The sequence below is a fragment of the Notamacropus eugenii genome, chromosome 1, assembly GCF_028372415.1.
Source record: "Notamacropus eugenii isolate mMacEug1 chromosome 1, mMacEug1.pri_v2, whole genome shotgun sequence".
Lineage (NCBI taxonomy): Eukaryota > Metazoa > Chordata > Mammalia > Diprotodontia > Macropodidae > Notamacropus > Notamacropus eugenii.
The window spans coordinates 77,459,251-77,483,889 of NC_092872.1; the positions used below are offsets into that span (position 1 = coordinate 77,459,251).

Genomic DNA, 24,639 nt, shown 5'->3' on the forward strand with positions numbered 1-24,639 from the left:
AAACTGCACAGGCGTGAGTAGTCCCGAGCTATTCTAGGTCCTAGACCTTTTTGCACATAGGTAGATAGAGCCTTTCCTTTTAGTGTTTCAGACTAAGTTTATGTCTAATGGTTCAGCCCCCATTCCTTTGAGATTCTGCCATCTTTTCCAAACATCACAGGACTAAAAAAAATTACTCAATCATATAGAATTCATTTTAAACTGACATGAACAGAATGCAGAGTTGTAAGTCTTGGGCAGCAGGACTGCTCCTGGACAGAATTTGAAATCTCAACTACCCGCCCCCAAACTTTGGTCTCACTTGGGCAGCTGGGTGGTGCAGTGCACCGGGCTTGGAGTCAGGAGGACCCCTCTCCCTGAGTTCATATCTGACCTCAGATGCTTACTAGCTGTGTGACCCTGGGCAAGTCACTTCACCCTGTCTGTCTCAGTTTCCTCATCTATAAAATGAGTGGAGAAGGAAATGGCAGACCACTACCGTGTCTCTGCCAAGAAAACCCAAATGAGGTCCTATTTGGACACAACTTAAAAATGACAGAATCACGACCACTCATTGCCTCATGGGCTTTCCTGCCTCCTCCTGGCCAGTAGCTAGACAAAGTTTTGCTGGTTACTTCGTAGGCCAAATCCGAGGGCAGGAGCTGTCGAATTCTTTCTGTGGGTCTTTAAGTGTTTCTTCAACTATCTTGACATAATATACTTTTCTGGTATTGCCTCTAGCCTGAAATGGAACAGTCCCCAACTATACTCCAAACTCAAGCTGGAAGTTCAGTTGCCCCAGAGTTTTCAACCTCCTGTGTTTTTCCCAAAAAGCACAAGACTCTCTTTTTGATGTTAACATGATCTCCATTTATATTAAGCCTCTGAGGCTACTGAGACCCATACCACACCATCTCTTCAGCACCTGCAAGTTGAGGATGGTACTGATAAACAGTGCTTGGGGCAGCTAAGCAGAGCAGGAAGTTAGGAAGACCTGAGTTCAAATCCAGGCTCAGATGTGGTCAAGTTGTGTGACCTCAGGCAAATCAGTTAATCTCTGTTTACCTCAGTTTCTTCATCTGTAAAATGGGAATAATAATTGCACCTACTTCTCAGGGTTGTTGTAAGGATTAAATGAGATAATATTTGTCAAGTGCTCAGGACAATGCCTGGCATTGTGTTATATCAATGCTTTGAAGGGCTACTGAAACCATGTGCTACAGTGGCATTGCAAATACAATGTGACTCAATACAGACATTTAAGACTTAGATCCAGATTCTGGTTGGCCTCCTGGATGTTCCTCAAATAGAAAATCCGTCTCTTGACTTAGCATTTTCCCTTACTAACCCTCATACCTGTGATGCTCTTCATTTCTACTTACTGGTTTCCTTCAAATCCCAACTAAAATCTCACCTTCTACAGGATGCCTTTCTCAGCTTTCCCTCTGATTATCTCCAGTTTATCTTGTCCGTATCTCATTCGTACACAGTTGTTTGCATCTCTCTCATTAGTCTGTGACTCCTAGAGAGCTGGGATTGTCTTTTGCCTTTCTTTGTATCATTAGCACTTAGCACAGTGCCTGGCACCGAGTAGGTGCTTAGTAAATGTTTATTGACTATGGGAAGTACACTTACATTAAGCAAAATATATTAGAATTTAGTAACAAATACATGGGAAGAGGTAAACGATTTCTCCATCTTTCCAAGAAGGGTTGCTAGCTATCTTGTACAAGTGCAGGAATTTGCATCCTTGACAGATTCAGATGAAACTGCAAAGTCTTTGTCTTAGAAGTGTTATTATTTTAGACGTTGCTTACTTCATCTCCATCCCTCTGTTTTCAGAAAGGTATTTTGTGTTTTCCTGCCATATGTCCTGATTTTATATTTTGTTGGTCTTATCATTTTGGGGCTTGGGGCAGGGCAGAAAGGGAGGTACCATGGAGCTTGGGATGGGCAGGGAATCCTCCTATGCAAATATGTTTGATTCTAGGATCTGGAAGCATATGCCAAAACCATGAGGTTTGAAAGACAGCATAGCTCTAGAACAGATTTGGATGTTAATTACTATTCTTTCAGGACTTAAGTACATTTGACCTTTTTAAAAAAAAATCAGAAATTGAGACTAGTAAGGCATTTAGTTTCAAAGCTCAGCTTAATGGAAAAATGCTTATGAATTTAAAAGAAAGAAAGAAAAAAAGGGAAATGCCAAATAGTGTCGAGAGGCTCAGGATTTGATGGTACACAGCCTATGGCTCTCCATATGCCCAAGTGCTTTTTATTTCAGAAGCAGTTGAATTACAGTACAATTGTGAAATTCATGCTGCTGAAGAATACTAGCCTGAGCTCGTCAGGGTAGAGTCTCTGTGACTGAGCCTCTGCTTGGAAACTATACACAAATGTCACAAACATTAGGGGAATAATTACAGTCTGGGGTCTTTAAGTATCATAGAGTTATGGAATTTAAATGGCGCAATTTAATATGATGTATCCACTCATATCTAACCCTTCCCTTTCCTAGGCAATCACCCCAGGTCTGGCTTCACTTTGCATTCTTGATGATCCTTTACAATCATAGCATTTCAATCCTATGCTTTTCTCTGCCCTTGAGCCCTCCCTCCCCCAGCCCCTTGCCTCAGTCTTCCCTTCTTCCCTCCCTGCAAGCCAATCCTTGACCTTGGATAATCCTCACTGGCCCATTTCTCTGCTCCTACTCTCCAGCATCAGAGGGGTGCTAGAGGAAGTCACGAAATAGCCTTAACTGGGTCTGCTACAAAGGTATGCTTTCTAACCTTAGCTGGGCCCTCACTACAATGCAAAAATCCTTCTATTCATCTCGACTTTCTATCACACACTTTCTGTAGCTGTTCAAAACCTTCTCAAAATCAACCTCTCTGACCCCCTTCTTTCCAAGCCATCCAGCTGATTATCTCTCACCTTTCAACATCTCTTTGTCTTCTCTGGCTTTCCAGATTCACTTCAGACAATTGCTTTTTCCTCTTTTCAGGCCAGACCACTCACTGCTCCCCAATCTGAGTGTTGTTCCTGCTGGCTGCATACCTGGAAGGGACTCTTTCCACACCTCTCTAACTATTGAAATTCTCCTCCTTTGATGGAAAACTGAATGGCTCCCACTATGGAGTGACGGTGACTGAAGCCTGTCCCAAAGTGACCCTATACCCTTAGTTATTCAAGTGACTTTGATTTTACCTCTCCTATGAATTTGTTTTCCAAATTGTAGTTTTATATTCACATCTTATTTCCTCAGTAAAATGTGATCTTTTTTTTTTTTTTTTGAGATTAGAGATTGTGTTGTTTTTCATCTTCGTATCCCTAAAACCTACTTTGGTGAACATAACAGAAATTTAATATTTGTTGAATTTCCAACTTGTGAATTTTTTATTGCCATTCTCCACTACTGAAACATGTTCAAGTAGAGACTCGTTACACTGTTTGCCTCCTAGCTGAAACAGGTTTCAGGTTTACATCAGGTGAAAAGATAATATAGTAGATAGAAGAATACCAGACTAGGATTCATGAGACCAGATTCTAATCCTGTATCTTTCATTCACTGGCTGTGTAACCTTAAGCAAAGCACAGCCTCTCTGGACTTCAGTTTCCTCACCTATAAAATGAAAATAAAGGCTACGTTTTGACCTCTCATGTCTCTAATAGCTGATAATAGAAACTAACATGTATACAATGCTTTACAGAATGCAAAGTAATTTACATCTATTAGCTGCATTGCAAACCTATGAGGTAAATGCTACAAGTATTATCTCCACTTTAAAGATGAGGAAACTGAGGCCCAGAGAGGTCATGTGGACTTGCCCAGGGTCATATAGCTAGTAAGTGTTAGAGATGGAATTCAAACCCACATAATAATACCTAACATTTATATAAGTGCTTTAAGGTTTGCAAAGCACTTTATAAATATTCTCATTTGATACTGACAACTCTGGAATGTAGGTGCTGTTGTTTTCCTCACTTTGTAGATAGAAGAAACCAAGGCAGACAAAGGTTTAAGTGACTTACCCAGGGGCACACAGCTAGTATTAGTGTTCAAGGCAGGATTTGAAGCCACTCCTGATTCTAAGTCTAGCACTTATCCCATTATTGCTTGCTGCATCTCATCATATCTAAAAGTTATGCGTTACCCTGGGGAGGTTCAGGGTCCCTTACCTGGCTCTCTTCACAGTCAAGACCCAATTCAACACATTACTGCTAAAGAGGGGTTCAGTTCTACCTGTTATGCACACCACCAGCACCAGAGGGCACTTTGGGGTAACTGCCAATTCCCTTGTGCCTTAAACTGTCGGTTGCCGCTCACTCCTTGGTTTGGCCCCTTTGTGGTAAGTGTCGGAGTTCTCATCCTTCTGAATTTTAAATATCTTATGTTTGTGTGGGTTGGTGTTAACCAGATCAGATCCACTGCCTAATCTCCATTCTACTTAAGAAGACTTCTCTCTTCTTGTTAGGTGCGCCTCAGTTAGCTCTCCCCAATACTTATTAATCACATCGAACAAATGAATGAATGAACAAAATAAATAAATAGATTAGGTAGATAGATAGATAGATAAAATAGGGGCCTTTTTCACATATTCCATTCAGTCTCTGGATCCAGCCCCTCCCAAAGGCAGAAATCCTTTTGGAACTGAAATCTGACTTTCTCCTCTCCTAGCCTGGGGACAAGAGCTGTCCTGGAAGTTTGTTTCTCCTTACTTATAGTTGAAATCTGAGTAAAGGGGGATTTTTCATATTCATATTTTGTTTTCCCAACACCTAACCTTTCCTGACACTTAATAAATGCTTGTTGATTGAAGTGTAATAGTCTGTAGTTCTCACACAGACTTTTCATTGATACAACACAGGAAATAGAACACTTTTGATGGTCTTTCCCAAAGGGTTACATGGTTCTGGCAACCAGAGTAGCACCAGGCACTCCTCAGTTCGCCAACACTCAAGGTGTCAGTTCCATCCCTTCATGTTGATCTCCTCACTGGATCTCTTTGGAATAAACTCTTGGAGCAAAGTTATTGGTTTTCCCTAAAGAGAAAGGTAGTTGTTGTCTACTATAAGAATCACTTCAAAACCAGATAGTATAAAGGGGACAAGAGAGCTATTTATTCCATCAACTCCATTTTTCTCTCTCAGGTCTTTGAAAACACACACATTACCAATGTCTTTCCCAGGTGTCCTGCCCAGCCTTTGTGTGTCTCTTGGCTATCATACTCCTGAGTAGTATCATACTGATTCCTTACATTTGGATGGTACATTATGATTTTTTACTAATAAGTTTGGTTTTTAGCAAAGGAGCTAAACATAAATCTATAACTACTAACAAAGTTTGCTCCCTGAAATAATTAAGCAAAGTAGCATAAAAGAGTTTCACACAAAGTCACTTTTGTAATTTACTATTGGTTAAAAGAAGTTGGGGCAGAGGGGTGGCACAAGGGGTGCCTGTCCTGAGTCAGGAAGACTCATCTTCCTGAGTTCAAATCCAGCTTCTGACATGTTTCAGTTGTCTAACCCTGGGCAAGTCACTTAACCCTGTTTACTTCAGTTTCCTCGTCTATAAAATGAGCTGGAGAAGGAAATGGCAAACTGCTCCAGTATCTTTGTCAGGAAAACCCCAAAACAGGGTCATGAAGAGTCAGACACTACTTAACAACAACCAAAAGAATTGTCATCTGTGTTTTACCTGAATTATGTTGTCCTTTGATATTGTCTTCATTTGCATAGTTGTCTGTGAATATATTCTTTTGGCGCTTCTTTCTATGTTTAGCAACATTTAATATAAATCTTTCTATATCTTGATTCTTCATATTTATCATTCCCTGTAGTGCTTTAAAGTTTTCAAAACACTTTCACATACATCATTTCATTAGCTTCTTACAACAAAGGGAGCTGGATACTGTCCCAGTTGTGATTCTGCATCTGGTACAACAGAACCTGAGGGTTCTGGCAAATAATCCATTTAATAAAAATATATTCAAATACCCTCAGGTAAAAACTGTTCCCAAGAAGGTGAAAAGGTAATTCAGGAAGAGAAAAGCAGGTAAAAGCTCCTAGCAAGGAGGTTAACAGTTGGCAAGAAAGCACCCAGGAGGGAGCCCTCTGCCACTTTCCTAAAAATCAGTTTTACATTCTTTCCCAAAGAGTCCACAACTAGGCCCCAGATCAGTCTACCAGGGGGCAAAGTTAGCCCAAATTATTCCAAGACTTCGGCACAGCCTCCTTGCTCCCAACAGCCCAGGCTGGTTTTGTGGGAGTGTGGGGAATTAACTCATTCTTTCTTATTTCTTCAAGTATCCTGTCTCTCAACAAATGCACACTGTGTAATACAACTTCAATGGGAAAAGACTATGATTAGGAAGTTAGGGAGATTGAATTAAAACCTACTTTTCCTCTAGTCTAATGTCTTTTCTACCCCAGTCTAGTGTCCAGATTGTGATGTATTCTGCACACACACACACACACACACACACACACACACACTTGTTATGAATATTCCAGTATGAAGCAGATCAAATCCAGTAGGTCAGTTTGTCTGGAGCATACAGTGCAAGTGTGGACTGCTGGTACTAGAGTAATTGGTTAGTATTTTAATACAGAAACAGATTACTTCTTACTGATTACCATGTTATAGCCAAGTTTGGTTGTTTTGATTTTAACAAAAGGAAGAAGGGTAAGATAAGGTTGGAAATATTGTTAGGACTATTATCACAATAGTGGTAAAGGTTTAAGACCTTAGAAGAATTAGTAGATGTCAAGGCCCCAGAAAGAAAGACTGGAGGAGTCATTAGAATTGGAAGGGAACTACAAGACCTAGTCTAACAACACTCTTAATTTTACAGATGGGGAAACTGAGGCCCAGAAGAATGAAATTATTTGCCCAAGGTCACAGAGCTAGATAAAGTTGAGAACTGTCCCTAGTCTAATGTTCCATACGGCTCACCATAGCATGGGTAATTCAGCAAGTACAATTACTATTATTATTTTTAACTATTTAATTTTTATTATTATTATTAGTCTTGCTACCTTTAGGTGGGGCATTTGAGGATGGGTGTGACTTCCTGCATGGATTCTGACATGCGCCCATCCTCAAACTCCCAGCCTTTACATACAATTACATTTTATCATTTGAGTCATGGTTATCATAAGCAATGGATCATATCTGCCCCATACTGCCTATTTAATAAAGAAATAGTGGTCTATTTTGGAAGTCCCTGAGTTATTATTTGAATCTTCAGATCTACTATTCCATCTACTGGCCAGGTGGGAGTTTGGTGACAGTCACGACGGGGCAGGATCCATAGTGCTGAGTGAACTCTTCCATGTTTGTAGAAGGGAGAGGCGTAGGAGCAGAGAGACTTACAAAGATAGGTCAATGACAGAGCTCATCAAGTCAATATCAGGAAATGAATAAACAAGTCAATAAATGGACAAGGGTCTGAGAGGCAACAGGAAAGAAGGAAGGTCACAGTCAGAAATATACAACAAGGTCAAGAGGAAGTATAATAGCAGGCAGAGTCTGGGTTGCAGACAATGAGGGTTCAGAGTTAGCTAACAGACCAGGGATCTAGCTGGAATCACAGCTGAAGAGACCTCCAAGGCTCTCTGGTCCAACTCATACCCAAACAATAATCAATAATGATTCTTCTATAACATACTCAACCAATAGTCATCTAGTCTTTGCTTAACACTTCCCTGAAGGAAAGCTGACTACTTCCTGAAACAGCCTGTTCTACTTTGGCATATGTTCCCCTCAGAGGACCTGGATTGATGGTAACAAAAATAACTTTATTAAAGGAGATTAAAAAAAAAGGAAAGATTAATTGGGGGAGATCACATTTCCAACAGGGGAGGGGGCTAGTAAAGGACCCTACTAAGTGGCTAACAGAAACTTTCCATCATCACTGGCTCCATCTAGATAGAAGCTTCATCAGCCAACTAGACAGTGCCTTTTATCTAGACCCTCCTTAATGTATGACAGAATCACAGAGGGCAGTCATGCCATTGCTATAAATAGGAGAGTTCTTGCCATCACTAGCAGGTGGAGTGGGTGTTGGATACCCAGCTTCAGAATGTGGTCACTACTACAGCTGAAAATGAGGGAGAGACCCTTTTCACCCTTTATTTTCATTTGAAGTTTTTCATAAATTCTATCTCCTATAAGATAGCTCTAATTGTTAGAAAAATCTTTATTATAGCCAGCTTAAATTTCTCTCCTTGCAATTTCTACACATCACTTCTGACTCTGCCCTCTGTATTCAACTAGAACACATCTTAACTTTCTTCCACATGACAGCCCTCCAAAAATATTTGAAGAAAGCTTCCTAATTCTTCCCCGGGAAAAATACCACAGCTCCTTCATCTAGTTGATCTGCAAATAGCAAGGAGTCAAATCCTTTCACCATCCTAGTTAACACTCTCTTCCCTGTTGATGCCTTTTCTCAAAGGCGGCGCCTTTGAGTGGAAGGGAAGGAAATAAGCCTTTATTAAGCACCTACCATGTGTCAGGCACTGTACTAGATGCTTTACAAATAGTATCTCATCTGATCCTCAAAAGAACTCTGGGAGGTAGGTGCTATTATTTTCCCATTTGACAGTTGTGGAAACTGAGGCAGACAGAGGTTAAGTGATTTGTCCAGAGTCATACACTAGCAACAGTCTGAGGCTAGAGCTGAACTCAGATCTTCCTGACTCTAGACCCTGTCCTCTGTCCACATGATAATTTTGTTTAGTTGTTTTCAATCTTGTCTCTTTGTGACCCCTTTTGGGGTTTTCTTGGCAAGGATACTGAAGTGGTTTGCCATTTCCTTCTCATTTTATAGATGAGGAAACTGAGGCAGTTCAGCTTAAGTGACTTGCCCAGCATTACATAACTAGTAAGTGTCTGAGGCTAAATTTGACCTGAGCTCTTCCTGATGTCAGGGCTGGCACTGTGTCCACTTAGCTGCTTTAGACAGGCAGCACTGAGAGATTAAGTGACTTGTCCACAGTTATGTAGCCAGTTTTTGGCAGATATGGGACTTGAGCCCAGATCTTAACTGCAACACTGGCTCTCTAAGCACTTTGCCATGCTGTCTTTTGTGCTAAGAAATGACTTTCTCTCAAATATAAGGTACCCTGGTATAATCCAGAAATTCTTAACCATTTTTTTTATGTTATGGACCCCTTAGGCAGTCTGATAAAACCTACCTATCTATACCTTTTCAGAAGAATGTTTTCAATTCATAAAGAATATGTAGAATTACAAAGGAAACCAATTCTATGGAAATACAGGTATCAAAATGTTAAAAAAAATTCACAGACCCCCAACTTTACCATACCCTTGGTGTAGTAGAAGGAACACTCAGACTAGGAATCTGGAAACCTGGATTTTAGTCTCAGTTCTGCCACTACCAAGCTGTGCAATTTAGGGCAAGGCATTTCAACATGGCAGGCCTCAGTTTCCACATCAGTAAAATGGAGGGCAGCATTGAACAAGATGATCCTGTGAGACCTTAGGTGAGTCCCTTAACTTCTCTGGGGCCCATTTCATACGTCATTGGACTCAGCTGGCTCCTTCCAGCTTTGCAGTCCTGTGATTTCATCTTCTGCAATGCTTTCCCCGTCTGTAACACAGTAGTCTAGCTGTAGTGCTGTGACATTGTCCTATTTTTTTCAGTTCATTACTTTATTAGTAGTCAACTACTCAAACAGCTTCAGATTTTCAAGGCCTGACAACTGATGTAGCAAGGAGAGGCAGAAAATGACTGTTGATCAATTGACCTTTTTAGTCACAGTTGTATATAAAAACCTCATCAGGGAATTAGCTTCTGAAGCTAAGGAAAATGTACTCTAAAAATGTATCTATATGAATAATTTTCATTGATAACTTTTGTTTTCACATAAGCAACATTTCTCCAAATATCTCGTCTCAACCTCTTTCTAGAGAGCTATCTCCTATCAAAGATCAGATGACCATGTATAACCTGACCAGAATATTCTGCTGGACTCCTTGAAGTCTGATCAATTAACAAGCATTTTATTAAGCACCTGCCCTGTGCCAGGCACCCTAGTAGGCACAGGGATACAAGGACAAAAATGAAATGCTTCCTGCCCTCCATTCTGTCCAGAGGGGAGTCCTGGGGTAATGAGCTCCCTGTCACTTGAGGTCTTCAGCAAAGACTGAATAACTGGTCTTTGAGGATACTGTGGAGATAATTTTTACATTGGTTAGATTATACTAGAATCTTTCTAACTCTAAGAGCCTAGAATTCTGTGCTGTGTCCTTCAGTATTTTCCAAGATTCTCTAATGCTAGCTGAAATCAATGTTCATGTTATAATTATTATTGGTAATGAAGGTAGTTAAAGTCACAGCTCACAAAGGCCGCATCTGATGGGAATACTCCTCTGCAATCTGATAGCAGTAGCCACTGAATTCACTTTGCCTTTAAAAAAAAAACACACCCTGATCATTAACTTAATGTGATTTAAGCAAGAAAATTTAAAACAGCTTTGCAGAGTACAATATAACATGTGTAGGCCCAATTCAAAATTGAACTGCCAACTTTAAATAGAAAACAAGATCTAGTTACCATCACCCCCCATAAATGGGTCCGTAAAAACATTTATCTGGCAATAAAATAATTGACAAGCAGTTTGAGTGTAATTGTTTTTGGCAGTTGGAAATATTTCAATTAACACGCTGTAAAAGCCACACTATAATAAATGTAAAACAGGCCAATGAAATAAAGCAAGGATCTGACTTGGCTAACTAAGGTGAAAGAAATCTAAGCTCAGATTACAACTCCTATCCCTGAGTCTTTCTATGGGAGGAGCCAGGGCTACTGAACATTAGGTGGCTAGTGAACATCTAGAAAAGCTAGGCCTGTATTCCTGAAAAGCTGTCCATGACTTTTCCATTACTTACTGAATAAGGTTTAAATTCCTCATCAGGGTGTTCAAAGTCCTGAATAATCTGGATTTATCTCCAAATGAATGGAGAACAAGGGTGCATTTAGATGATCTCCAAGACCTTCCTGTTCGCAATCTCTGCCCTTGAAAGTTATCAAGTTTAACCACCTCATGGAAGGAAGGGAGGAAGGAAGGAAGAAGGAAGGAAGGAAGCAAGGAAGAAAGGAAGGAAGGGAAGAAGGGAGGGAGAGAGGGAGAAGGAAATAAGGGAAAAATGGAAGGAAGGAAAAAAGAAAGGAAGGAGGAAGGAGGGAAGGGAAGAAAAGAAAATGAAGGAGGGAGAGAGGGAGGGAAAGAAGAAAGGAGGGAAAAATAGAGGGAAGGAATAAGAGAAGGAGGAAGAAAGATGGAAGGGAGGGAAGGAGGGAGGGAGAGAGAAAGGGAAAGAGGGAAAAACAGAGGAAGGAAAGAAGGAAGCCTTTATTAAGCACCTCCTATGTGCAGACCCAGTGCTAAGGACTTTTACAAATATATCTTGTTAGATTTCCACAATAACCCTGGGAATTAGGTGCTCTTATTATCCCCATTTTACAGCTGAAGGTGAGACCCTGAGAAGTTAAATCACTTGCCCAAGGTCACTGGTAAGGTAGTAAATGCAGAACTGTGGTTTGAACAGGCATCTTTTGACTCCAGATTTGATATTTCTACTAAATCACACTACTTCTACTATCAAGTTCATGTCAGTTAATAAACATTTATTAAATACCTATCCCAAATATTTGAAAGGATGTTATGGGGAAGAGAGATTGGATTTATTTTAATTGATCTCAGAGGCAAAAACCAGAAACAATGGATAGAAACTGCAGAGGAAATGTAAGGCTTGACTTATAGGTAGGAACTTCCTAATAATTAGAACTTTCTAAAAGTACAATGGGTTTCCTCAGGAGATTATGGGTTCTGCCTCATTGAAGGGCTCCAGTTTATCATGTAGCAGACAGATGTTTAATAAATACTGATTCTGGTATCTGTCCCCTTCCTTCTCCCTACTCACACAGTCACCATTTTGGTTCAGGCTGACATCTCTTCTCCCCCAGAGTAGTGCAGTGGTCTCCTGATGGGTCTTCCTGACTCCCTGTTCCAATCCATCCCTCATATAGTTAAGTAGCTGGCATTTATATAGGGCCTTAAAGTTTGCAAAGTGCTTTATATGTATCTCATTTGATCCTCTTAACAACCTTGTGAAGCAGGTACTAATATTGTCGCCATTTTTTGGATGAGGACGCTAAGGCTTAGAGAGATGAAGTAAATTACCCAGTTCCACAGCTAGTAAGTGTCTAAGGTCTGCCTGACTCCAAGGCCAACACTGTAGCATGTAGCTGCCTCAGCCATACAGCTGCCCAAATGATTTCCTTTAGGGCAATGGTGGAAAGAAGTTACTCCCCTTGTTCAATAGACTCCAGTGGTACCCTATCACTTCTAACCCCACCCCCCCAAAAAACAAACAAAAAAACAAAAACCAAACCAACAGTTCTGTCTTTTAAAGCCCTTTAAAACCAGACCTCAAGCTACTTCTCATACTCAGTCTAGTTAAATATACTTTTTGCTGTTTCTTCCCCATCTCCCATCTCTGTGCTTTTGCACACTGGCTATCCCTACACCCAAAATATACTTACTCCTTATCTCTACCTCATAGAAAGGAATTCTATGATTCATTCAAGAATCAGCTAAATCATCCCCTTTTCTGCATGAAGCTCTTCCTTATCCTCTCAAGCGCTAGTGCCCTGCCTCCTTAAACTACCTCTGTTTTATTTAAAATATGAATTTCATGTATTTAATTTATGATTTTTATTTATGAATTTTATTTAAAATATCAGTAGAGGTAGTTTAGGGAAGGCATTAGTGCTTAAGAAGATAAGGAAAGGCTTCATGTAGAAAAGGGGGTGATTAAGCTGATTCTTGAGGGAGAAAGGAATTCTGAGTCAGAGGTCAAGAAGGGGAGAGCTATACATGCGCACGCCCGTACTTGTTGTCTATCCCAATAGAACAGAAGCTCTTTGAGAGCAGGAATTTTTAAATTTTTAATCTTTGTGTCATGGTAGAAATTTACTAAATACTTGTTGATCAGTTAATTCAAGCAGAGGCTAGATGTTAGAGTGAAGAGTCTTTGGGGGATATTATTTGTACTACATGGCTATGTTCCTTCCAGCCCTAAAATTCTACGTTTCTGTGACCAAGATGAAGTAGGTTCAGAATTGTTTAAGAGGCTAGACCCAAAGGATGGTCAGTAAGAGTTTGAGGTCAGTTTAGGAGGAGGTCTCAGGACTGAGTCACTTTTTCAGTATGCTCAACTCTGGTTCTCTGAACAGTAGGACATCTCTTCACTTCCTTTTACAGACCAAGGGCGTGGTTAGGAAGATTTCTTTAATTAAAGGTAAAACATGGGCCTCATCCTTTTTCTTTTGTCAAGTTGATCAGGCAACTGTTCATACTCTGTCAAAGAAATGTACTCAAACATCTTGATATCCACTCTTTGTATAAGGAGTTATCTTCAGGCTATTCCTGGCCAAATTATCTTTACAAGTATTTGAAGTTCTGTTGTTTGGAGGAGAGATTAGATTTTTGACCTGAGAGGGTTAAACTAAAAACAATGAGTCAAGTTACAAAGAGAAAGATTAAAGTTTGATGTAAGGGAAAATATCTTAACAATTAGAACCATGAGTCTAAGAGGGAACTAGGATGTCCAAGAAAGCAATTAGGTCTTACTTATCAAGCAAAGGCTCTGATGATCACTTGTTGGAAAAATGGGGATCATAACAGCACCTGCCTCCAAGGGTTGTTGTGAGGATCAAATGAGATAATAACTGTAAAGTGCTTAGAGCATAGTAAGTGCTGTGTAAATATGAGCTATTGTACTCTAGAAAAAATTCTTGGTCTTTTCTTGTTTGATTACGTGACCCTTGAGGGCCTTTCCAAGAGAGACCAGGGATTCATTTTTAGCTATTCCCTCCACCCAGAACGCCGTTCCTTGCAATCCCTAATGGGCAAAACATTATCTATCCTACAGGGTCTAGCTCAATTATGCCACTTGCTTAATGGAGCCTTGAAATGGTAAGCACTCAGTCAATGTTTGTTGAATGAATAAACCACAAAAACCTATTTACTCAATCTTGTATAACAAGAAATGTCATTTCATGAGATTTTTAAAAAATATTTGTTAGCTTGCATGCCAACTTGTTTTGCAGGGGGAAAGGCATAGAAAAATTCTATGAAGAATGTGATAAGCCCCTTCAAATTAAATTAGTGATATACTTTGGTCCTTGGTAACTTCAGTGCAGTAATTGAATAAGTGAGGAGAGCAAAAAATATACTGTAAAACGTGCTTCAGGAATGAGGAATGAGAGAGACCAAACTTAACAGACTGCATAGAAATCTCACCCATATAGATAATGAACATTTTATTCAGGAAAAAATTAAGAAGACACTAGAAATGGAAAGTTTTGAATAGTATCACAAAAATAAAATCAGTTATATTTTAATAGATAGGAGATTACATTACTGACATGGGAATCATTCATGAATCAACTGTTCATGCAAGCAGACCAACAACGTGTTAGAACATTGATCAAAATTAATAAATGCTAGAAAAAAGCATAAAACTGAGGGGGGAAATGATGTGCAGTTAAAAGAACTCTAGCCTGACCCACTTAAACAAGTTATTTTTCCTTCTCCTCAAATGAGAAATACATACAAAAAGGATATAACCCTTGCGCTTGGTTATAACAAATTTTCAGAAACTTATTGGATATAAATCAATCAATATAACAAGGAGACCCAAAGAATAAAAAAAAAAAAAGCAACGTAAGAAGCAGAGAGAAAACCAAAGAACATGCTGGTTTAAAACAAAGACTTCTCTATAAAATCTTAACAGTGGAGCCCATGAAGATTATGAGCAATATTGCCTCATAAAACCAAGAAACATTGGAAAAGACAAGTTTAAAGAAAGCAGCTTGAGAGATGAACTAAACAATATGATTCGGAGCCGAGGGAAAATGGAAAAGATCTGTAAATATTTTTTTATAACAAATTGTTTTTACCACCAAGGACGGTGAAATTTTCCCATCCATTTAAGGGTCCAGGTCCCATCACCCCATCAGCATCACCACACTCTCAGATATTCTTTTAGAGAAAGTGTAAATTGCCCTGATGAGAACTAAGATATGAAAAGCAGCTGAACTAGACCAACTATGCACAATGGAGATCTGTATTGGAGACAACACAATTTTAAGGACATTGAGGGATTGTCTCCCAAAGTATCTAAAGGAGGGAAAGATAGCAGAGATGTGAAAAAATAGCACATATTATTACAAAAAGGGGAACCAGTTGAGTATTAATAACTTTGTATCCAAATGCCTACTTTCTCAACCATAAAATATTTTTATGAAAATAATCTTCACACACATTAAGGGCATCAAGGTTATTACAAGGGAACAGATGGGTTTCTGGAATATCCCACAGCAGATCATGTCTTTGCTACTACGTCCCAACTTACTGAATAATATGCAGTGGTATGTTGGAGCTGGCTTGTCCAGACTGAAGAGCCTGGCTGAATTTTTTGGTGTCTGCATTTACACCTCAGAAATTGGTAGATGCCACAAATCAGGGCTTGATTTTTTGTTTTGTTGAACTTCCAAATCAGGAAGTGATGGAGAAAATGTTACTAACGTAGCTAAAACTTAAAAGTATGTCACATATAAATTTTTCTTGAGAGGAGTTGTTAAATATTTACCAGTGCATCCCCTGGTTATACATAATAAAGCCAGGAATGTGGAATGGGTGGCTGAAGAACACTGACCTTGGCCCCCTAGCCTTACCATTTGTTTTGGTTCAAATTCGTTGGCAGCTAAGGTAGAGAGGTTTTTAGGAATAGATAAGAATAATATCTCAGAAACTACCTATGTGATCCTGGGCAAGTCACTTCCCATGTTTGCCTCAGTTTCCTTCTCTGTAAAATGAGGTGGAGAAGGAAATGGCAAACCACTTCAGTATCTTTGCCAAGAAAACCCCAAATTAAGTCATGAAGAGTTGGACAGGACCAAACAGCAATCTGAACTGAAAGAATATCTAAACTATTATTGGATAGTTATCTTTAAGAGAAGGTTTTTATTTTCCTCCAGAGATAGCGGTTGAAAAGGAAAGTTCTCATCTTAGGTTAGGGGAACACTGCCAGGTTGTGCTATAGTGTCCTATCAGAGAAAAGTTATAGCCTAGGCATATAGGGTATACCTAGCACCCAGATGTCAGACTGGGGCCCATGGTCCACCCAAAAATACAACATAGCATGAATGTGTGGTTTTCTAAGTCAATGGGATCTTTTTTTGTGGGATCAATATTCATTTATTTGTTTTTATTTGGGCAGCCAGCCCTAGTCAGGAAGACTCATCTTTCTGAGTTCAAATCTGACCTAACACTAGCTGTGTGACCCTGGGCAAGTCACTTAACCTGTTTGCCTCCGTTTCTTCATCTGTATAAAGAACTAGAGAAGGAAATGACAAAACCACTCCAGTATCTTTGCCAAGAAAACCCCCAGTGGGATCATGAAGAGTCAGACACGACTGAAACGACTGAACAACAACAGCTATCTCCCATCTCCGTTTTCTTCTTTCATTCAACGTCAAGTGAAGAAGTACACATGAAATGCTTACTGTGTGCCGGCCAGGTGCTGTTCTAAGCCCTGGCAATACAAATACAAGCAGAAAGAAAGATGGTCACTGAGAAGGCCCTCATCCCCTCTTGCACGATTGCTGCACTGGGCTCCTGTCTCTCTTCTGTTACCTTCTCCAGTCCAGCCTAACTGATATTTTGAAAGCCCAAGGCTGATAGATTCTTTAGGATAAAATACAAACTGCTTGCCACGTTCAGCCTCCAGACTGCCATAGGTTCATTACACATTGTTCTCCTTCACACACTCCTCCTTGCTGTTCCCCAAATGTGACATTCCATCTCCCCTCTCATTGCCTTTCAAGGTGGCCCAGATTCCTGAAATGCACTCACTCCTTATCCCTACCACTTAGAAACACTGGCTTCCTTCAGCCTTAGTTCAAGTGACTACTGAAGGCCTCTCCTGATTTCCTAGAGTTGCTGGTGTCCTCCCCCAGATATTACGTTGTATATATTTCCTATTTGCTTTTCTTTGCTCACGTGGTTTCTCTCATGTAAGCTTCTTGAGGGGTGGGGACCTGTTTCATTTTTGTCTCTTGTGTCCCCGGGGCTGAGGACTATGCCAGGCACATGTCAGGAGTTTGACAAATACTTGTTGAATAAAAAAAATGAAAGGAGAAGCAGTGTAAAGGATGCTATCAAAGAAATTTATGATTAAAAAAAAAAGATTGTTCACCCAGTGAAAGCAAGGGATAACCAGTAGCCAGCCTGCATGTTTCTGCTCTGTTGTTCTAGAAGAGGACCAATGACATCACTATGGTGATGTCTTGACTTGTGCATAAGTCAGATTTAAGTGAGGCAGAGTTGGGCAAAGTCATCAGCCTCACTTTTTCCTCCACAATCGTTGAAGTCTAGTGGCAAAACAAAAGTCAAGATGACTGGTGATAGCCCAGGATGCAGTGGATGACCTTGACCTTTCTAAGGCCTTTGCATGTTTCATTGGTATTCTCAATCCCAAGAACATGTCAGGCAACATGAACAATTATGCAGGATGAGCAGGCATGGCTATGTTGTGATCCTTTGGAAGGGATACTCACGTGGATTAGATCAAAGACCCAATGGAATATTGGAGTTTACGTAATCAAGTGTAGAAACGTAGTCCCATCCCCTTATTTTACAGATGGCGACCCTCAGATTCAGGGAGATGAAGTGATTGTCCCAAAGTCCCAGAAAGACTTAATGGTGAAGCTGGTAGTAGAATCCATGTCTCCTGACTTCCGCTTCATTCTGTTCTACCGTCTCTAATTCAAATAGCATGTATATTTGACTTTGGAGTACAGTGTGTAATATCTTTGTAGATTTTTCCCCCACATTATTTTTCAGCATACTTAGATCAGTGTTTATTTTCCCTACGCCCACATGAAGTAGGTGGCAGAAGAAGGTGGCCTGAGAGCATAATAATATAATATAATAATAGCAGAGCAGACCTGGGTCAACAAAAGCACAAAATAGGTAATTAACATGCAAATAATGCTGAATTCGTAGAAGTACAGAATGTTAGAGAGCTGGAAGAAACGTTAGAGCTCATCTAGTCCCCCCAAATGAAATAACTTGCCCAAGGTCACCCAGTTAGACTTCGCTCCTTCTGATGCCCCATTTAATGTTCTGTCTTAACTACAATCTACTACAAGTCTCTCCTCTTATGACATTTTTCATTTGACTAAACAAATGATTCACTGTACTGCTGCATGCTGACCATAAGCAGTGCAAAAGCCCTATTATATAGTCAGACTCTTACCTACATGCCATAAAGTGGCAGGTCTTTTAGCCAAATATGATAAATTTACTGGATGATGCCAGAAGTCCAGAATCCTGCCTGCAATCATGAACCCCTGGGGACTAATCTCTCTGCCCCCAAAATAGACAAAAAAGATTGTGGAAGTAATTATACTTAATGGTTGTTTGTTTTTTTTAAAATAACAATGCATTTCATTTACCAGTGTAAATGACTTAATTTTGCTCTGTTAAAACCTTCCAAATTATAAGCCATATCATCCAGAATTGCTTGAGGAGCCAACTCATCTCAACGCATCAGGCACACTGAGGTAGGGAAGGCCAGGTATTCCAGTTGCCAATATCCCCCCCCCTTTTTTAAAGTGTGAATTCTTCCCTCTTACCAAATTACCTGTAGGTGATCACTTTCAGTTTGACAGAAATGACCTTCTGTGCAGATGGGACTATCTTTCCTCTTTCCACTGCAGTTGTATAATATAAAGAGCATAAAAGATAGAGTAAGAGCCCTGAGTTTGGACCTCTGCTCTGCCATTCACTACTTGTGTAAAACTGGGCAAGAGTCTTCTTGTGTCAAGTCTAAAGTAAGGAGATTGCACTAGACCAGTGGTGTCAAACTAAAATAGAAATGGGGGCTGCTAACCCATACATAAGGATCCCTATGGGCCACATATTGACTTAGTTTTCAATGTAGTATTATCTATGCTTTGTTGTGTTTTATTTTGTAAAATATTTCCCAGTTACATTTTAATCTGGTTTGGGCTGCGCTTGGCCATGTGTGTGACAGCTCTGGACTAGAGTGCCTCTAGGGTCCTGTCTAGCTCTAAATCTATAATAATACTATCTTAGAATTATTCTTTCACAATACTACCCACAGATACCTTTCCGCTAAAGCCAGACAGGGCTCCTCTGCAGTCCCCCGAATCTGCTACGTTTATTCCTGTCTCTAAGCTTCTTGTGCCACTGTTCTTTCTCCTTGGGCTGCTCCCTGCCCCCTTCCTCTCTACCAATCCAAATCCTACTATCCTTCAAGTCATTTCTACTTTTCTCATTGATCTCATTTCCCTTTGCAGGCAACCTTAAAGTCTTATCACTTCAGCAAGATTGTAATCTCCTTGAGAGGAGAGACCTTTGTCATAGCCCACATTTGCTTCTCCCTTGTCTCAGTGCTGAACACATACTAGGGGCTTAACACATTCTTGTTGAATTGAATTAAACTGAAAATGCAAAACACCTGACACTAATCTTCCCGGTTGGTCTCCCTGTGTCAATTGGGCAAACCTGGAACAGATGGCCTTCAAATAAAGCACCCTCTTTGGCTTAAGCCAAAAGCATGTGCAATCTCTTAGGGAATTATTTTATGTGATTTTTAAAAAGTGGTATGTGCTTTGTCTAAAAAGCCTCAGGGCTCAAACATAATAATATCATTTGCAGCATTACCATGTTTAGGTCAACTCATTTTCTGTTTCTGTTCCTTCTTTAGAGTGGCACTGCACAACAAACTGCCAGGACAACCAGGAAAAGAGTAAGTAACGACTTCTTGGCAGAGTCTTTGTAAGGGTTTAAAAAAAATTCCATCTGGGAAAGGGAAAGTATATTGGTATTTGTACTGTAATTTATTGAAAAAGGGTTGTCATAGTTTTCCATTAAGAAGGGAAATAAATGGGCAACTACGAAGCTAAAAATGGAAGTTAAAATTAAAGTACATTTAAGGTAAATTATGAATTTGAAAAAAACAAACTTGTGTGCATGATCCAATTTCCTCAATACAAAGTCAATCAGCCACATATGCTGGGTAAGATGATGAGGCTCTCCTACATTAATAGAAGAAATTTTGTCCTAGGGGCTGTTCAGTGAATGACTAATGAATAAGCCCCACCTTCCTAGAGGCTACTGGACACGTTGAGAGCAAACTATTAAGATCTTCTGAGCCTGACATGGCCATGCCAGTGAATAAAGGAGAAGTTTTGAGTGCTCATGAGTCCTTAGGGAGAGGACTCTGGCTACTTAAAGATGTCATTGTTACCACAAGTGAAAGAAGGCAGGAGTCCCATAGGATAGGGATACTTTTCGTTGTAGTTTCAAGATATGCTGCCATTGAGATCAGTAATGGAAAATAAAGAAACAAAGGCATCAAGTTACCTTTGGTCTACATCCCTGAGTCCCAAGGTGAGGGCTACCTCCCAGCATTAAGGGGTTGCTAACCAGGGAACTAGAAAGTAATGATGAAGGAAACACGCAAAAAGCTGCATGTAAGCCATCTGTTTGCACTAGAGATTCAGGAACTAGCAGGAATTGTAACCACTACATAAAGTCTATGAGGGGCAACATGATGCAGTAGATAAGAGAGCATGCCTCAAAGTCAGGAAGACCTGGGTTCAGATTCTACCTCTGATATAGATTTTGTGAGCTGCTGTTGGTTACATCCTCTAAGTGACCCAAGTGGCTCCCAGGCTCAAAGTTACACAATGGTTGTTGATCATCGATGGTGGAGGGAGTTTCCATACTAGGAAATTCTCTACCAATGAACTTACAAATCTGAACCAAAAACACAAGACAAAGGATATCACTGTACTTTGCTGGATCTGTGCTCTGAATCTGGATACTTATTTGGATTTGGATACTTATTCCAGCAGTATGTTTAAGAGCCCTCCATGTAAATCCTTTACAAAGAATTTACCTGATGTACTACATTCTTCATTTGGATTGTTTAGTTGTATGGTTGTTTTTAAACACTCCATGGGAAGCAGTGTAGGACTTGGTCTATTCCTCTATTATCTCTCCCTTTCTTAATATGACTGGCTTACATCCTGTTCTAAATGGCATAGATATCTTTTTTGTCATTTTTGTAATGTAAGTCACATATAATAAATGATAATATCCTGCAGCCTTTTTATTCTCACCATGAATCTCTCCATGATCCTTTGGGTTTCCTATAATTTTGGGGTTTTTTTATAGTTTAATATATAACTCATAATTTTATTAGCCTTTTAAAATTAAAATTTAGGCAGCTTGGAAATTTTGACATTTGGCAATCACTTGACTTTCTGGGGGAATTAAAGTTAGATAAATGGCTTGCATTTTACAGGTTTTCCTGAAGATTACAGTTAATGTCTATCTAAAAAGATAAATAGGTGCATTCATTCCACAAATGTTTTTTGTCTGCTAGGCGTAAATCACTGTTCTGGGTGCAGTGGGAAAATACAAAGATGAATAAAATAGTACAATCCCTCAAGGAGCTTGTGATCTACTAAGGGAGATAAGATATATACAGAGATATCAGCAAAAATAGAAGTAGATGATTAATCTTATAAAAGTTATTCATGAAGAAATACAGAGAAGAGAAAATTACATCCAGACAAGATGTAAAATTTGAGCAGGGTTTTGAGGGATACGTAGGATTTTGATAGTTAAAGATGTTGGGAGAGAATTTCCCAGATACTCAAATACAGAGGCAATAAAGTGCTGGATTTGGGTAAGGGCAACTAGTCCAGATCATACAGGGCACAAGGGGCACATATGAAAATGATGGGGACATTGGACAAAGTGGGTTGTGGAGACACTTGAATACCAGTCTGAAGTTTAGGGACTTTATTTTGTAGGCAATAGTGAGTCACTAAAGGTTTTGAGGGCTAGAGGTTTTATGACTAGAGCTGTGTTTTGGTGGGGTGGGAGGAATCATCTGGCAACAGTGTGTAGGATAGTTGAAAAGCAAAGAGACTAGAGGAAGGGAAACCAATGGTGGCACCATGGATATAGTGCAGATAAAAGATTGTGAGGGCCTGGCCTAGGGAGGTGGTGTGGGAATGGGGCATGGATGCAATAGAGATGGATTTGTGCTAGAAAAGAAGGTTTAACCAACGTAAAAGAAAAGAGACCTTTAAAAGAATGAGAGCAAACTGCCCTGGGCATTATTAAAGAGGAACCTTCCCACATCTGCCACTGTCCCCTTCTGTTACTACCACCTAAGGGATCAAGGGGTAGTCTTAACTTTACCTCATTCCTGCAGTTTAGCCTCATTCCTGTTCCATGCCTTACCTCTAACAATGAGTCATTCAAATCATAGTTTATTGGATAGACCTCTCATCTGGAATAAAATAGCTAATGTTTACTAGCTATGTGACCTGACCAGCTCTTAACCTCTTGGTGCCCCAGGTAAGTTTTTATTTTTTCCCCAATCCCATGTAAAAACTATTTTTAACATTCTTTTAAAAAATTCTGAGTTCCAAATTCTCTCCCTCCTTTCTTCCCCACCCACCTCATTGAGAAGGAAAGCAATTTAATATAGGTTATACATATGTAGTCATGCAAAACACATTTCCCTATCAGTTATGTTGTAAAAGAAAACAGACCCCCCCAAAAAAAAACCTAATAAAAATAAAGAAAATAGGGGGGAAAAGCATACTTTGACCTATTTAGACTCTATCAGTTCTTTCTCTGGAGATGGATAGCATTTTTCATCATCAGTCCTAAGTAACTCTTCTTAAGGCTAAGTTGCAGAAATTTTGCCAGTCAGATAAAGAATTTCCTCTCTGGGAGTTCTCTAAACCAATGACATTTCAGGTCAGAACAAAATACCTTTCCTCATTACTCTTCTACCCCCTAAAATGCTATAATACCTATCATACAAAATTGTTGTGAGGTTCACATAAGTGAAGTACAGTGTTTTGCAGACTTTAAAGTAGCATGTAACCTTTGCTGCCATTCTTTTCATATTAGCCCTTTGCAGCCTGTCATGTAGAGGGCAATATCTACTTTGCTATGGCTCAAAGAAAGCTAGAATCTTCGAGTTGGAAGTGACCTTAGAAGTAATCCAACTTTGATTAAGTAACTTGGTGATGGGAAACTCATCGCCTCTCAAAGCACTTGAAGATTTCTTAAATCTTCTTAAAGTTGACAACATGTTTTGCAAATATATCTATTATCTCATTTAATCCCTACCACAATTTGGTCATCCCCATTTTATAGATAAAGGAAACTGAGGTTTAGAGATATTGGTCACATTGTAAATGTTGGAGACAAAATTTGAATCCAGGTATCCCAGACTCTAAATTCATTAATCTTTCTATTGTACTACACTGACTCTCTCAAAAAGTTAAAACTTAAAAAAAAAGACTATTTAAAAATGAAGTTAAAATTAAGCAATATAAGTAGAAGTAATTTAGTCTGAGCTCTCATCTAATTTAAGAATCCTCACAGAATAGCAGATTTAGGGCTGGACAGGGACCTTACAGGTCATTTAGTCTAACTCTAATTTTTCAGATAAAACGTTGTGTTCAGTTTACTCTCTGTCAGCTACATATACATATTGTGGTATGTTTTGGAAATAGTGGCTAAAAGTGAAGGCCTGGCTCCAGGCAAGAAAACTCACCTATCACAGTCCAGGGTGGTTTCCTGAGTTCAAGGTTCCAGTATATGTTCCTTGTGGCGAAAGATGAGGATGATGGCCAGAGTATAGGCAAAATAGTTTGGAAATGGTGGCCTGGATGTGATTGGATGAGGAAACTGGGAGCCAAAATAGTTGAAGGATTTGCCCAAAATTACACAGTTTGTAGTGAGGATCTGAACCCAGGACCTCTGACTCCAAAGGCAGCATCCAGCTTCTGCTTGGATACTTCTAGAGATGGACACTTCTCAACAATGAAACCCATTCCATGGTTGAACTTTTCTAATTTTAAGAGTTTGACTTTATATTGATACAAAATCTGCTTTCCTATAACTTGTACCTATTGTTCCTATTTCTGTCCTTTAAGGCAACACAGAATAATTTTATTCTCTCTTCCACATGGTGACCCTTCTAATATTTGAATGCAATTAACACATATTCCCTAAGTTTTCTCTTGTTCCCAAACTTGGGGGTATTTGTGAGTATACTCTAGCTTAATTTTAGCAGCTAATGTAGCAACATAAAACTGACTTTTCTGTTTCAGACTCCAAATGCTTGGACTAATGACCACTTCTGTTAGTTATGGGCTCTCCTTGGATCCCCTCTGAGCTACCTTAATTCTTAGGTTCTCTAGCCTAGTCCAAGTTCCATAAACTCTCAGCTTTTGTTTTTCTTTTTTTTTCTTAGTCATATTCACAATTCCTGCCCAGAGGCCCTCTCTTTCTCTGGCCCCTGTTATTCTTTTTTCCCCCTCCTTTCTTCCATCCTATGTTAAGATACCTCTAGTCTCAGCCAATCCAGGGTCTATACCCCTAGGCTATATGTATAGTCTGGACTAGAGCTGTTCATCATAAAAGGAACCAAACTCTGTAAATAATTTTGACTTTTTATGACTTGCCAACTGGGAAGAATAAAAACTTTC

The 24,639-nt window shown here is 39.6% G+C and overlaps 1 protein-coding gene across 2 annotated transcripts in view; it reads left to right on the forward strand.

Moving 5' to 3' along the window:
- The window catches only part of DNAI1 (dynein axonemal intermediate chain 1), a 276,867-nt gene that overhangs the window by 15,564 nt on the left and 236,664 nt on the right, over positions 1–24,639 (forward strand). For both annotated transcript variants that reach the window (XM_072606216.1, XM_072606224.1), the window contains exon 2: positions 19,815–19,856. In XM_072606216.1, coding sequence (XP_072462317.1) covers positions 19,815–19,856 — 42 coding nt within the window. The remainder of the gene's footprint in view (positions 1–19,814; positions 19,857–24,639) is intronic.